This window comes from Ranitomeya imitator, chromosome 4 (genome assembly GCF_032444005.1).
Source record: "Ranitomeya imitator isolate aRanImi1 chromosome 4, aRanImi1.pri, whole genome shotgun sequence".
Classification (NCBI taxonomy): Eukaryota; Metazoa; Chordata; class Amphibia; order Anura; family Dendrobatidae; genus Ranitomeya; species Ranitomeya imitator.
In genome coordinates this window covers 223184072-223197084 of record NC_091285.1, presented here as the reverse complement: position 1 = coordinate 223197084, position 13013 = coordinate 223184072, and the positions used below count along the sequence as shown (strand labels likewise).

At 41.4% G+C, this 13013-nt stretch overlaps 1 protein-coding gene across 2 annotated transcripts in view; it reads right to left on the bottom strand.

Moving 5' to 3' along the window:
• Window positions 1-13013, bottom strand: part of CEP290 (centrosomal protein 290) — a 361160-nt gene that overhangs the window by 71877 nt on the left and 276270 nt on the right. For both annotated transcript variants that reach the window (XM_069764386.1, XM_069764388.1), the window contains exons 42-43: window positions 8096-8251; window positions 2738-2861 (exon numbers count right to left, since the gene is read on the bottom strand). In XM_069764386.1, the coding sequence (XP_069620487.1) occupies window positions 2738-2861; window positions 8096-8251 (280 nt within the window). The remainder of the gene's footprint in view (window positions 1-2737; window positions 2862-8095; window positions 8252-13013) is intronic.

Here is a 13013-nt window from a genome sequence, read left to right as displayed (position 1 = left end):
TGCCACACTGGCGGACACCGATGCGTCACATGATCTTGGTGAAGGTGTACTGCTGGCGGGTGGGGTTGTACCTGGGGTTCCAGGACTTGTTGCGTTTTCTGCTCGGCACACTTCATCGCCCAAATGGGATGCCGTTTCACTTCCTGCTGTGGCATTATTTGGGTCAGGTACGGTGAGGCCATGACTCGGGACATCCTCATTATCTTCAGCAATGGTTTCTGCGTACGGTGTTGTACAGTAGGACATCATTTTCATATGCTCATCCAGATCATCTGCTAACATAAACGTTTTCTTCTCCTTTGTCCTTTTAAAAAGGCTCCTCTTTGTCATCGGAGACACCGCACTTTTGGCTTTACTTGAAAAGGTCATCTTTTCTGGATCTTCCTCCATATTCTGGGGTGTGACATAAATTAACATAGTGCACAAAGAGAAGAGAGATTAAGGAACATGGACATGATAGGACGCTTGCCTCCATATTCGCTGTCTGCCATCTACCATGAGAATGATGGGGTTAAGGACGGCATATAATGTGTGGACTTGTGCGGTGCTGGGGAAGCAATGGCTAATTGTATAGAAAATGTGCAGTTTACAATGCTGCGCTATTTCTGTTTCATGCCTTAATTGTAGGAATACACATGTTGTCATGTACATAGGTTTTCATTTCATTTAGATTTAGAGTCATACACATTTTTGTGATAAAAAATATCTTGGTGTAAAAATATTTGAGCAGTTTTACTGAAATTATCTAATATTTAGACAGTGTAAACTTAAAGGGAGTCGATCACCAGGTTTTTACCACCTAATCTGAGACCTGCATGACGTAAAGACAGAGACCCTGATTCCAGTGAAGTGTCACTTACTGGGATGCTTAGTGTGGTTTTGATAAAAAGTATATGTTTTATCAGGAGATTATCTCTAGAGGGCTAGTAGGCCCGCCGTATAACCCCGCCCACATCAATGATTGGTAGCCTTCTGTGGGCACTGTACATAGGCAGAAATATGCCAATCAGTTGGGTCGGTACACAAAGCTCAGCATTCAGAGAACTGAAGATTAACACAAATCAGGAATATCTCCTAGTCTACTTAGAGTGGTTTGATCTCTCAAATTATATACCATAAATATATATATATATATATATATATATATACATACACTAATAAAGAGTACTAGGAGGTAGGAGGACTGAAGGACAGCCAGTAATGCAAGAAGCAAAAAAAAACCCCAAGAAGAAAAAAAACGACCAAAAAGTCCAAGCTATATTATTAAAAATTGTATAATTTTTACTAAATACCAGATGTAAAATAATCAGATCACAAGATCAATACATATAGTAGATAAAATGCATTTCATAGTAATCATTGTATGTTACTCAGTGAACGCAGCCCATCCAGTATCACAATTAGGACAATGTGGCAAAATTACACTGAACTCCAATATGGCTAATGAATATATACCAAATAAATAAAGTGCATATAAATATAAGGTGCTAGCAAATAATATGCTAAAACTATAAGGCTTGATTATAAACCTTATGAGGTGCATGTGTCGAAATTCACAAATATATCCATGTGGACAAAAAATAATGAGGTGAAAAATCAATAAAAAAGCCAAAATCACAGTATATTTAAGGTGCAAGCGTGCAAATAAATAAAGAGCCAATAGGGGTGAGTGTTACCACATATATATTGTCAGGGGCTCGTTGCTGACGAAGGCAACGAGCCGAAACGCGCGTCGTAAGCATTGTACATTGCCATCTGTATTATGTGCACGGCCAGCTTCTTGTAGCACATCTTGGCTTTTTAGATAGATAGATAGATAGATATGGGATAGATAGATATCTATCCTGCCCTGTGGCCTCCCCTCTAATACTCTCGTGCCCCTCCAATCTATCCTAAACTCTGCTGCCCGACTAATCCACCTGTCCCCCCGCTATTCCCCGACCTCTTCTCTCTGTTAATCCCTTCACTGGCTCCCCATTACCCACAGACTCCAGTTCAAAACCCTAACCATGACGTACAAAGCCATCCACTACCTGTCTCCTCCATACATCTGTGACCTCGTCTCCCGGTACTTTCCTGCACGCAACCTCCGATCCTCACAAGATCTCCTTCTCTACTCCCCTCTTATCTCCTCTTCCCACAATCGTATACAAGATTTCTCTCGTGTATCACCCCTACTCTGGAACCCTCTACCCCAACATATCAGACACTCACCTACCATCGAAACCTTCAAAAAGAACCTGAAGACCCACCTCTTCCGCTGCATGACCAGCTCTACCCTCACCTACTGTATCCTCACCCATCCCTTGATGATTGTGAGCCCTCACAGACAGGGTCCTCTTTCTTCCTGTACCAGTCGTGACATGTATTGATTAAGATTCTAGTACTTGTTTTTTATTATGCATACCCCTCCTCACATGTAAAAGCACCACAGAATAAATGGCGCTATAATAAATAATAATAGATAGTAGGGATAGATATGGGATGGATAGATCGAGATACATAGGTAGATAGATGGGATGGATAGATCGAGATACATAGATAGATAGACTACAGGCAACGCCTTCACTTCACTTTTAAGCCAAGTTTGATAAATCTCCTCATACATTTTTTTCCTACAGACGTTATAGTATCACCCCATGCTCAGCAAAAGTAGATGGAAAACCCTTAACAAAACACTTCCCAAGGAGTATCTAAACCATTACAGCAGTTTCAAGTGATATGTATCAGCACTTACAGAAGGCCTTGATAGGTTGTCCCTTGAAAGCTGCCGTTCCAATACCTGGAGCTTTTCTTGCAGATGTTGATTTTTTAAGTACAGTTCATCCACCACAGAATCTCGAGGTAAAGCTTGCTTTGTTCTAAGAAAAAAAATACATTTTCAAAAAATGTATAGAACAAAAAAAGAATAAAAGATCAGATCCAAACCGTTATCAAGGTAGAGAAGATTAACACTTTATTCTTTGTAAACCAAAATGATAATTTGTACATTGGATTACAGAGAATGGTGAATATATCGACACATTAAAAGGTTATTTGCATCTTCATCAAATGGTATTGTTGGAAAATGCTTGTGTTACTTTTTTGTTGTTGTTGTTTTTACTAAAAATTACTCTTGTAATTTTATTTTTCATATATATCCCTCCATTTCCCTGCTAGTTAGAATTTTACTTTTTTTTAGTGTTTTTCTGGTTATCTATTGACTGTTGCGAAATAGCAGTAGTGGCCAAGAATGCACAGAATCCAACAGAAAGAGCTTGTAAGCACTGAAGCTGTCGAGAGCGCTTGTAGTGAACTGAAGCTGTCGAGAGAGCTTGTAAGCACTGAAGCTGTCGAGAGAGCTTGTAAGCACTGAACCTGTCGAGAGAGCTTGCAGTGAACTGAAGCTGTCGAGTATCACTGAAGCGTACGGTTAGCTTTCGATCTCGGCCACTTACAGTCCATGGTGCTCCCAATGCTTCAGAGGCAACAGCTAAATGATGCCGCCGGTCCAAGCTGTCAATCAAGAAAGAGAGCACTGCCCCAGCAATCCGGAAGGCAGCTGGCTGGGGAGAGGTCAGCTCCTGAACAGACATCGTGGAACCAACTTTTAGAGAATTTTCACCCAAAATGTTTTAGTAGTTCTATATTTATGAGAAATATCCAAGCCCTAGTCATTATTTTGCATTAGTTTCCAGACAGATTTTCGCCTTTGCTCAATACCTTCATGAACTTTAGCCGTGTATAAAATGTAAAAACCCCTACACCTACATTTGAAACGTTGTAGTCCTGCTTGAGCATTATTTGTCTTTATCCTTTGCTACAAGGTTAACAATAATACATTTCCCTGCCTGTCTGCAGAGGTTAGGCCTTCCCAACCAAATGATTACATTGTGCATCCATGTGTAATGACTAATTATCTTGAGAGTCTCCAGTACCCTCCATTCTTCAGACATTAACCTGGCAAATTCATTCCACTGATGCAGTGAAGCTCTTATTACTAAACCAATTACAAGGAGAAAGCCACTTTTTTTTTTACAATGTGTATAATGTGTGCAGTGACTTCATGGGAGGGTCAATAATCACACACTTAATTCACTGTCACTTTTAGATGGGAAATATACACGCTAGATTAGGGATATTATGGTGTGTACTAAAATATATATATTTTTTTACATTGGACCCTGTAGCTAACTACATCAACCGGTGGTTCTTGGACTATACACTGACATTTCCAGACCTATTGGGAGGAGATGTGGGCCCTGGACACGTATTTACTGGGCTTGATGTTACCACAGCTTTTAGGAAACACATACATGTTTTAAATTACCGGTAATCATTTCTGCAAAACACCTAGAAATGCTAAGATTCCAGAAAAAAACAATAAACTTTCAATGAGACCATTTTATCCAGACAGACTTCGCAAGTGCTTCCTATCTGCAAGAGGAGCATGTGAGCGTTACTAGAGAAAAGAATACAATGAGATGAAAACCACTGCACACCGCCGATACATCTACATCTAGATTTCCAAATGTCATCGTGGTGGATTTCATTCAATGACTGAATGAACTCTGCCCTGCGCCATACTTCTCCATTGGTACAATTGCTCATTAAAAGAAATAGATGTAGGGTAATGCATGTCTACTGTAAGATGTAAAGATCATACAATGCACCAAGTTCAAAGTAGCAACCCATACTCTTTCATACAGGTCATGGCATTTCCAGATGACGTCTATTTTCTTTATGTATTCCGTTTTTGAAAATCACAACTTCTCATTACATAACATTGGTACACATCTGCCATGTATGGTTAGGGATGTGAGACCATATCAGATGCACTTTGATGAGGGGTATCAGCTGGTTTCCACTAACAGACAAAATGCCCCAAACCAGTGATTAATGGATGCCAATATGGACAAATCTTTATGCTCCTTTCAGAATAGATTCCTAGTGTGCAGTGAAAAATGCAATGCCAACAAGACATTATAGGCACAATTCTTCATGTGATGCTCATTCAAACTCACCTGTGGCAAGTAACAGGTGCGGGCAATATCAACAATACCAATACTCACTGCCCTCCTCGCACATAGTCCCGGGGAGCAATGAGTATTCCGGCAGCTGTCCTTCGGCTTGTAACCAGCGCATGATGTCCCTGCCATGCCCTGCTTACAAGCATAAAGTAGCTGCAGCTACTGGAACAAGTGCGAGGGAGAGGAGGAAGATAAGTGTAATGTTTTTTTTTTGTTTTTTTTTCTGTTTTTGTGATGGGGCCCTGCATACCAGGATGGAGATGTGGCCAATCATACCGGGATAACGATGGGGCCATGAATACCAGGACGTGGATGGGGGCCAATTATATTAAGATAAGGATGGGGCCATGCATACCAGGATGCTATTAAACAGAAATTAATATTCACAGCCCTCCACGCCCATGGGCGTGGAATGCAGTGAATATTAATTTCCCTTTAGCAGTGGGCACGGGAATAAGCCGCAACCGCTGGCTCCTGCCTCCTGTGACCCGCTGCACCACTGCTGCCGCTTTCCCACCTCAGCCAGAGCAGGTACATCCGGACTATAAGATGCACCCCATATTTTCTTCCACATTTTTGAAGGGAAAAGTGAGTCTTATAGTCCGACATATATGGTATTTCTTCCAAAGGGTGTGGAACCAAATAAGTTGAGGGTGCCAACTATTTTGCCCGACACATTTTTGTTTTGTTTTTTTTTGTGAAATTTTGTCCAATACGCCTTTTTTCAGATTTTGGTGTTGTTCCAATACACACAAAGGAAATAAACATGTGTAACAAAATATGTGTAATTGCAGTAATTTTGCTGGAGAAATATTTCATTTTCTGTAACAATTTCAAGGGTGTACGTGTAACCTTGAAAAACAATATTGATTCATATTAAATTTACAAAGACCCAAAGAAAAGATCTCTATACAAGGTAAGAAGAACACGATGTCCGGATATTCAAAGCTTTTCAAACAGATATTCAGCAAAATACATCATTAAAGCATCGACGTGTCAGAGATGCCACAATGGGCTTACAATTATCCTCTATCGGTACAGATATTTCACCTCTGATGAACTTGAAACCGGGCCTCCTGATAAACTAGGGAACTAAAAGGATAAGTTATCAGTATCTGTTCATGATTGCTTGTCTGAGCTTCCGCTAGAGAATAGAATTCAAGTATCCCTAATTATCAAAAGGGTGACAGAGGGAGAGCCGTCGTGTAGCGGGGGCCCCAAATCCTGTACATCTAGGGTGCCAATGTTCGCCGCTAGCTAGGAATGGCCTAGCGAATATCCTAGGGTCTCATAGGCCACATTGTGTTATAACCTGGGATATAGTTTGTTGAACCATAATCATACTGTGATAACCCTATTGTGTAGGCAGCTTGTATCAAACCTATATACAGTAAATAGGGGATATATGTACACTATATGGGTATTGTGGGGTCGACAATCTATCTACCGCATATACTCGAGTATAAGCCGACCCACGTATAAGCCGACCCCACTAATTTTGCCACAAAAAACTGGGAAAACTTAATAACTCGAGTATAAGCCTAGGGTGGAAAATGCAGCAGCTACCGGAAAATGTCAAAAGTAAAAATAGATACCAATAAAAGTAAAATTAATTGAGAAATCAGTAGGTTAAGTGTTTTTGAATATCCATATTGAATCAGGAGCTCCATAAAGTTTATGATGGCCCCATAAGGTGCTCCATATTAAAATATGCCTCAATATAATCCTGCATAAAGGTTAACAATGGCCCCATAAAATGCTCCATTGACACATTTGCCCAATATAATGCTGCACAAATATTGATTATGGCCCCATAAGATGCTCCATACAGACACTTGCCCCATATAGTGCTGCACAAACGTTATGGCCCCATAAGATGCTCCATACAGACACTTGCCTCATTTGCTGTTGCTGCGATAAAAAAAGAAATCCCCCCCAAAAAATCACATACTCAACTCTCCGTCGCTCAGGCCCCCGACACTTTCAATATTCCCCTGACTTCGGTCCGGCGCTGCTCCATCTTCAGCGTCTTCTGCACCGACGTTCAGGCAGAGGGCGCGCACTAACCACGTCACCGTGCCCTCTGACCTGAGCGTCACTGCAGAAGACACTGAAGATGGAGCGGCGCCGGAACGAGGAGAAGGTGAATATCGCACAGCGCTCCCCTCCTCGTTATACTCACCTGCTCCTGGCGCGGTGCAGTCCCTGCTTCGCCGGCGCCGCAGCTTCTTCCTGTATTGAGCGGTCACCGTTACCACTCATTACAGTAATGAATATGAGGCTCCACCCCTATGGGAGGTGGAGCCGCATATTCATTACTGTAATGAGCGGTACCATGTGACCGCTCAGTACAGCAAGAAGCTGAGGCGCCGGGGAAGCCAGGGACCTGCAGGGACCACGCCAGGAGTAGGTGAGTATAATTAGACAGCCCCGGCTCTCCCTCCCCTGCCGACCCCTGGGTATGACTCGAGTATAAGCCGAGAGGGGGAGTTTCAACCCCCAAAAATGGGCTGAAAATCTCGGCTCATACTCGAGTATGTACGGTATATCTGAATGGTATACTCTGACTCATCGATGCTTTAATTATGTATATTGTGGATTATCTGTTTGTACAGCTTTGAAAAGCCAGGCATAGTGTTCTTATTACCTTGCACAGGGTGTATTTCTTGGTGTCTTTTTAAATTTAATACAAATATTGTTTTAAAGGGTAACATGTACATGTTTTTAATATTCCCTCAAAGATATCTACAACATGTGCTATAGTAAATCATTTTAAGGGGGCCAACACTTTCGGACATGAATGTATATATATAATTAAATACATTTCTTCTTGCGCCATGTGGTCTTGTGATGTATCGTCTCTTCTGGGAGAAAGTGGGGTGTTGATTCTAGACCGTGGTGGTATTAAACAGGAGTATAAAGTTATTTGTACGGTATGTATTTTACATCCTCAATATAATATTGCATGGCTAGTTCATAGAGAATATAAACCTCGGCTGATGTAATAATAAATCAACTAGATAACTGCTGGACTTGATTATCCATTATCAATTATTGAAACGCCTGGAAATAGAAATAGCCCATACTTCATGTAAGAGATCTCATTTTCTAATTCAGTATTCTTTTTCCGCAGTTCTTCAATTTCTTTTTCAGACTCCACAGCTCTTACTCCTACTACTTGGTCCGCAGTTACACCACGAGATTTCAGTTTCTTTTGTAAAACTATCTTCTCCTGGTCAGCTCTAGAAAAAAGAAGTCATACAATTATCAGCACTAAAAAGAGAAAATAAAGACAGTGTGTGTTTGTGTGTATGAGTATATAAATCTACATAGACCGACAGACAGATCAATATGTATTAGTGTGCAAAAGTTTTAGACAGGTGTGCTGAAAAAGAAAAAAGCTTCCAAAAACAGGCCTTACCACTAAACAAAATGCAAAGTGAATGAACAAAAGAGAAATCTAATCAACTCAACCTGTAGCCCCAGGGGACAACATCCTCAGTAATGTCATTTGTCATAGCCAGATAACTGCATCAACCAGTGGTTCTTGGACTCTACGCACAGATTTCTAGACCTATTGGGAGATGTGGACCCCGTTCACTGGACTTGATGGTTCCATTGCCAGCATCACATCTTTTAGAAAATACATTTACCCTGAAGATAGTTCTTAATGACATTGGTTGTATGTTTGGGATCGTTGCTTTGCCTCAGAATAAGTTTGAAGACAATCAAATGCCTCCTAGTGCTATTGAATGATGGATCAGTATCAGTATTGAGGACACGAGGACATCAGGAAATGGGCAACGTTGACGACTGTAGATGCGGTGTTTGGCCAAAGAAACTTGGCACTGCTGGACATCTTCAGATTTTAAAGGGAAGTAAGCAGGATATGTCTGTCATCTGCTGCATCTCTAGCTAAAAACTGGCAGTAACCAGTGAAACCCAGCTACACTCATCTACTGGTCGGTGATGTCTGGCCAGAAGTGGACTTCACAAAAACCATACACTAGACGAGGAAACAAGTCCATGTGACTCAACTACGTGTGGAAAAAATAGGAACTGGGGAGCAGAAAAATGTCAACCGATGCACTGGACTCGTGTAAAAATGTGAAATATTTAGCTGTAACAGATGGCAGTTGTTCACTATTAAAGGGATGCTAAGCACTACAATGAGTGTATGCAGGCAACAGTAAAGTTTTGGACTGAAGTATAGCAAATGAAATGAGAAATTTGGTCAGGATCAATAGTATTATCAATGCTGAGAAATCCAGGTACATACATATCCATCAAGCAATACCATCAGGGTGGCATCTGACTGGCTCCAGATTTATTCTCCCAAGAGAAACAACCCCAAACATACAGCCAATGTTATTCAGCAACAGTAAGATTAAGGAGACCTGGAAGTAATGAAATGGACCCAACAGAACCCCGTTCTCAACATCATCAAGTTGGTCTAGGATCACAGGGAGAGACAGAAAGATTTGAACAAGCCTGCATCGACGGAAGATGCAAATACAAAGGGAAGGAGTCCAACTCAACAAACAGGTTCTTCTTTATTCAGATAAAATTCATACAAAGGACATCTGGTAAGATGATGGTGAATACATTAGAGCTAGCCTAGAGCTAATTCATTGGCCATCATCTTGCTAGATGTCCTATGTATACATTTTATCTGAATAAAGAACCTGTTTGTCGAGTTGGACTCCTTCCCTTTGTATTTGTATCTTCTGGGCCATGGCAGAGCCAGAGTCCTTGCTCCGAATGGGATTACGAATGGTGAACTGGAATGGTCATCATGTCTACAAAAGATCTGTCGTTAGTTCTTCAAGATGTTTGAAACAACCTCCCTGCCGAGTGTGCCTAGAAGAATTGATGCTGCTTTCGAAGGCAAAGTGTGGGCACACCAAACATTGATTTGACTTATATTTCTCTTTTTTCACTTTCCATTTTGTTAATTGACTAAAATAAACAATTAGCACTTCTATTTCATCAAGAATATATATAAATATATATATATATATATATATATATATATATATATATAACGTATATGTCATGTATTGCAGTTATTGCTTCATTTTCGATCTAATGGGTATTTCATGATTAGTTGTCTGTTCCCGCAGAGGGCCAAGATGCACTAATTGTAATGTATTGCTGATGTTTCTCTATGATTGATGGTAAATAGGCAAGTTCAGAGCTCAGTGAATAGTTCCTGTCTTGCACAGTCTCTCCTTTTCCCACTTCATTGTGCTTCTCACACTGACATTTCTCTGCAAATTACAGTTTCAGTAAAAAAAAATGCATATCAGAGAAATAATGCTGACCTGCTCTGAGTGCTCAGGAGTGCTGAGGAGTGCCGGTCCTCTACAGTGCTCAGGAGTAAAGGAGTAACAACGTAATGCGCGAGACTAAACATAGGCTTTGTTGGTAGTTGGGTAACCATGGTGCAACATTTACTAGCCACAATGTTATATGAGGGAGTCAGTACTTAGTGGGATGTACTCAGCAGGCACTGGGCAGATTTCTTGATCTAGCAGTATGAACTTGACAAATATGCGGTTAGTCAGTATGGAGCACTACAAGGTACTGTGTACTGGCAACTTTAACAATTCTTATATGTGCAATCATAATACCAAGGTAACAACCTCTAAAGGCTGGAGTCACACTAGCGTATAGAAAAACCAGTCCGATGTTGATCCAGAAAAGTAGGACGAGGGTCATGTGAACACAATATGATTTTTCTCAGCTAGCATGCGTATGACATGCTTATGCAACCTGTACGCAGTGCGTTTTTTACATCATCTTTTACATACCGTACCTTAATTCTTTGGGTTATATCTGCCCTGTCCTTCAAACCGAACATCCAAGCTCTCGCCACCTCCTGTCGCCTCCAGCTCCAAAATATTTGTAGAATCCGTCCTTTCCTCAACCCACACTCTACCAAAATGCTCGTGCATGCCCTAATCATCTCCCGCCTCGACTACTGCAACATACTCCTCTGTGGCCTACCTTCTAACACTCTCGCACCCCTCCAGTCCATGCTTAACTCTGATGCCCGACTAATTAATCTCTCTCCTCGCTACACTCCTGCTTCACCTCTTTGCAAATCACTTCACTGGCTCCCAATTTCCCAGCGTATCCAGTTTAAATTACTAACACTGACCTACAAAGCCATCCATAACCTTTCTCCTCCGTATATTTCAACACTAATCTCTCAATATCTTCCCTCACGTAATCTCCGGTCCTCCCAAGACCTACTCCTTTCCTCCACGCTTATTCGCTTCTCACTCAAATCACCTCCAAGACTTGTCCCAAATATCACCCATCCTCTGGAATTCAGTGCCCCAACACATCCGGTTATCCACTACTTTTGGATCCTCAAAAGAAACCTGAAAACCCAAATCTTCAAGGAAGCTTACAGCCTGTAAAGACCACACGGCCACCTCAACACCATCGGAGCTACTGCAACCCTCGACCTACTGTCTCCTTCCCCATAATCCTGTAGAATGTAAGCCTGCAAGGGCAGGGTCCTCTTCTCTCTGTACCAGTCTGTCATTGTTAGTTTGTTTACTGTAAGTGATATTTGTATTTCGATGTAACCCCTTCTCATGTACAGCACCATGGAATTAATGGTGCTATATAAATAAATAATAATATCAAGGAGCTAGTTTTCTAACTATCGGTAATAAAACAATCTTATATACATGTAGATAGATGGCAGTGATATATTTAGTCAGTGCTTTGCGTGTGTAGTTTCCTGTGTTTGTTTTTAGCTAATAAAAGAAAAAAAATGGCGTGGGGTCCACTTTTTTAATAACCAGCTACAGGAAAGTAGACAGTTGTGAGCTGGTGTTATTTTTCTGGGATGGGGGCAATAGCCATGGAGCTTCCCAGCCTATTAATATCAGCTCACAGCTGTCTGCTTAGCCTTTTGCTGGTTACTAAAAAGGGGAGACCCCCCAAAAATATGAGATGGGGTCCCTCCTATTTTTAGTAACCACTGCCAAGAATGGTTAAGGAGACAGCTACGGACTGATATTAATAGGCTGGAAAGGGGCCATTGATATTGACTTCTTCCCACACTAATAACATCAGACCTCAGCTGCCCCAGAAATGGCACATCCATTAGATGCGCCAATTCTGGCATTTAGCCTAAGCTCTTCTTCTCAATTGCCCCGGTGCAGTGGCAATCATGGTAATGGTTTTGGGGTTGATGTCAGCTGTGTAATGCCCGCTGACATCAAGCCCAAATGTTAGTAATGAACAGGTGTCTGTCAGATATCCCCATTACTAACCGCATAGTCAAAAGAGAAACACACACACACAGAAAAATCCTTTAATTGTAAAAAGCACTAGCTGACAATTACCCTCTTTTAGGTTTGTTATACAGTAACCGTGGTTTTACGTCCCGTTTTTGCGTCCCCAATAGATTTCTATGGGGCCGCAAAAATAGGGCGCAATAATTCCACGGTGAGCCGTGTGCCGTATGGCTGTATTTATGGATGTGAAAAAAAGATCGCGCCTGCTTGATCTTTTTCACGACTTACGGAAGCTTGTTTTTGCGGTGCACCGCGACTTCCGGTTTTTCAGAACGACTGTTTTTTTTCCAATACGTTTTCCATAGTATTGGAAAGCCAAAAAACGTCGATCTGCAAGTTTTTTGCGGTTCTTTATTGCGGCAGACGGTGAAAATTGCGGCGATACGGCCCACAAAAAAACCTGGTAAGTGTAAAAGAAGCGTTTTCCATAGTATTGGAAACCCAAAAAACGTTGATCTGCAAGTTTTTTGCGGTTCTTTATTGCGGCAGACGGTGAAAATTGCGGCGATATGGCCCGCAAAAAACCCTGGTAAGTGTAAAAGAAGACTTACCCATTTATTAGCATAAAAAAAATTAAATAATCCACAGAGGTCCACTGTAAATGCATAATATGGACATCCCACAACCATCCCAGACTGCTACATCAGGAGGCTGTGATGAGCACGGACAGTAATCTAACCGCTCA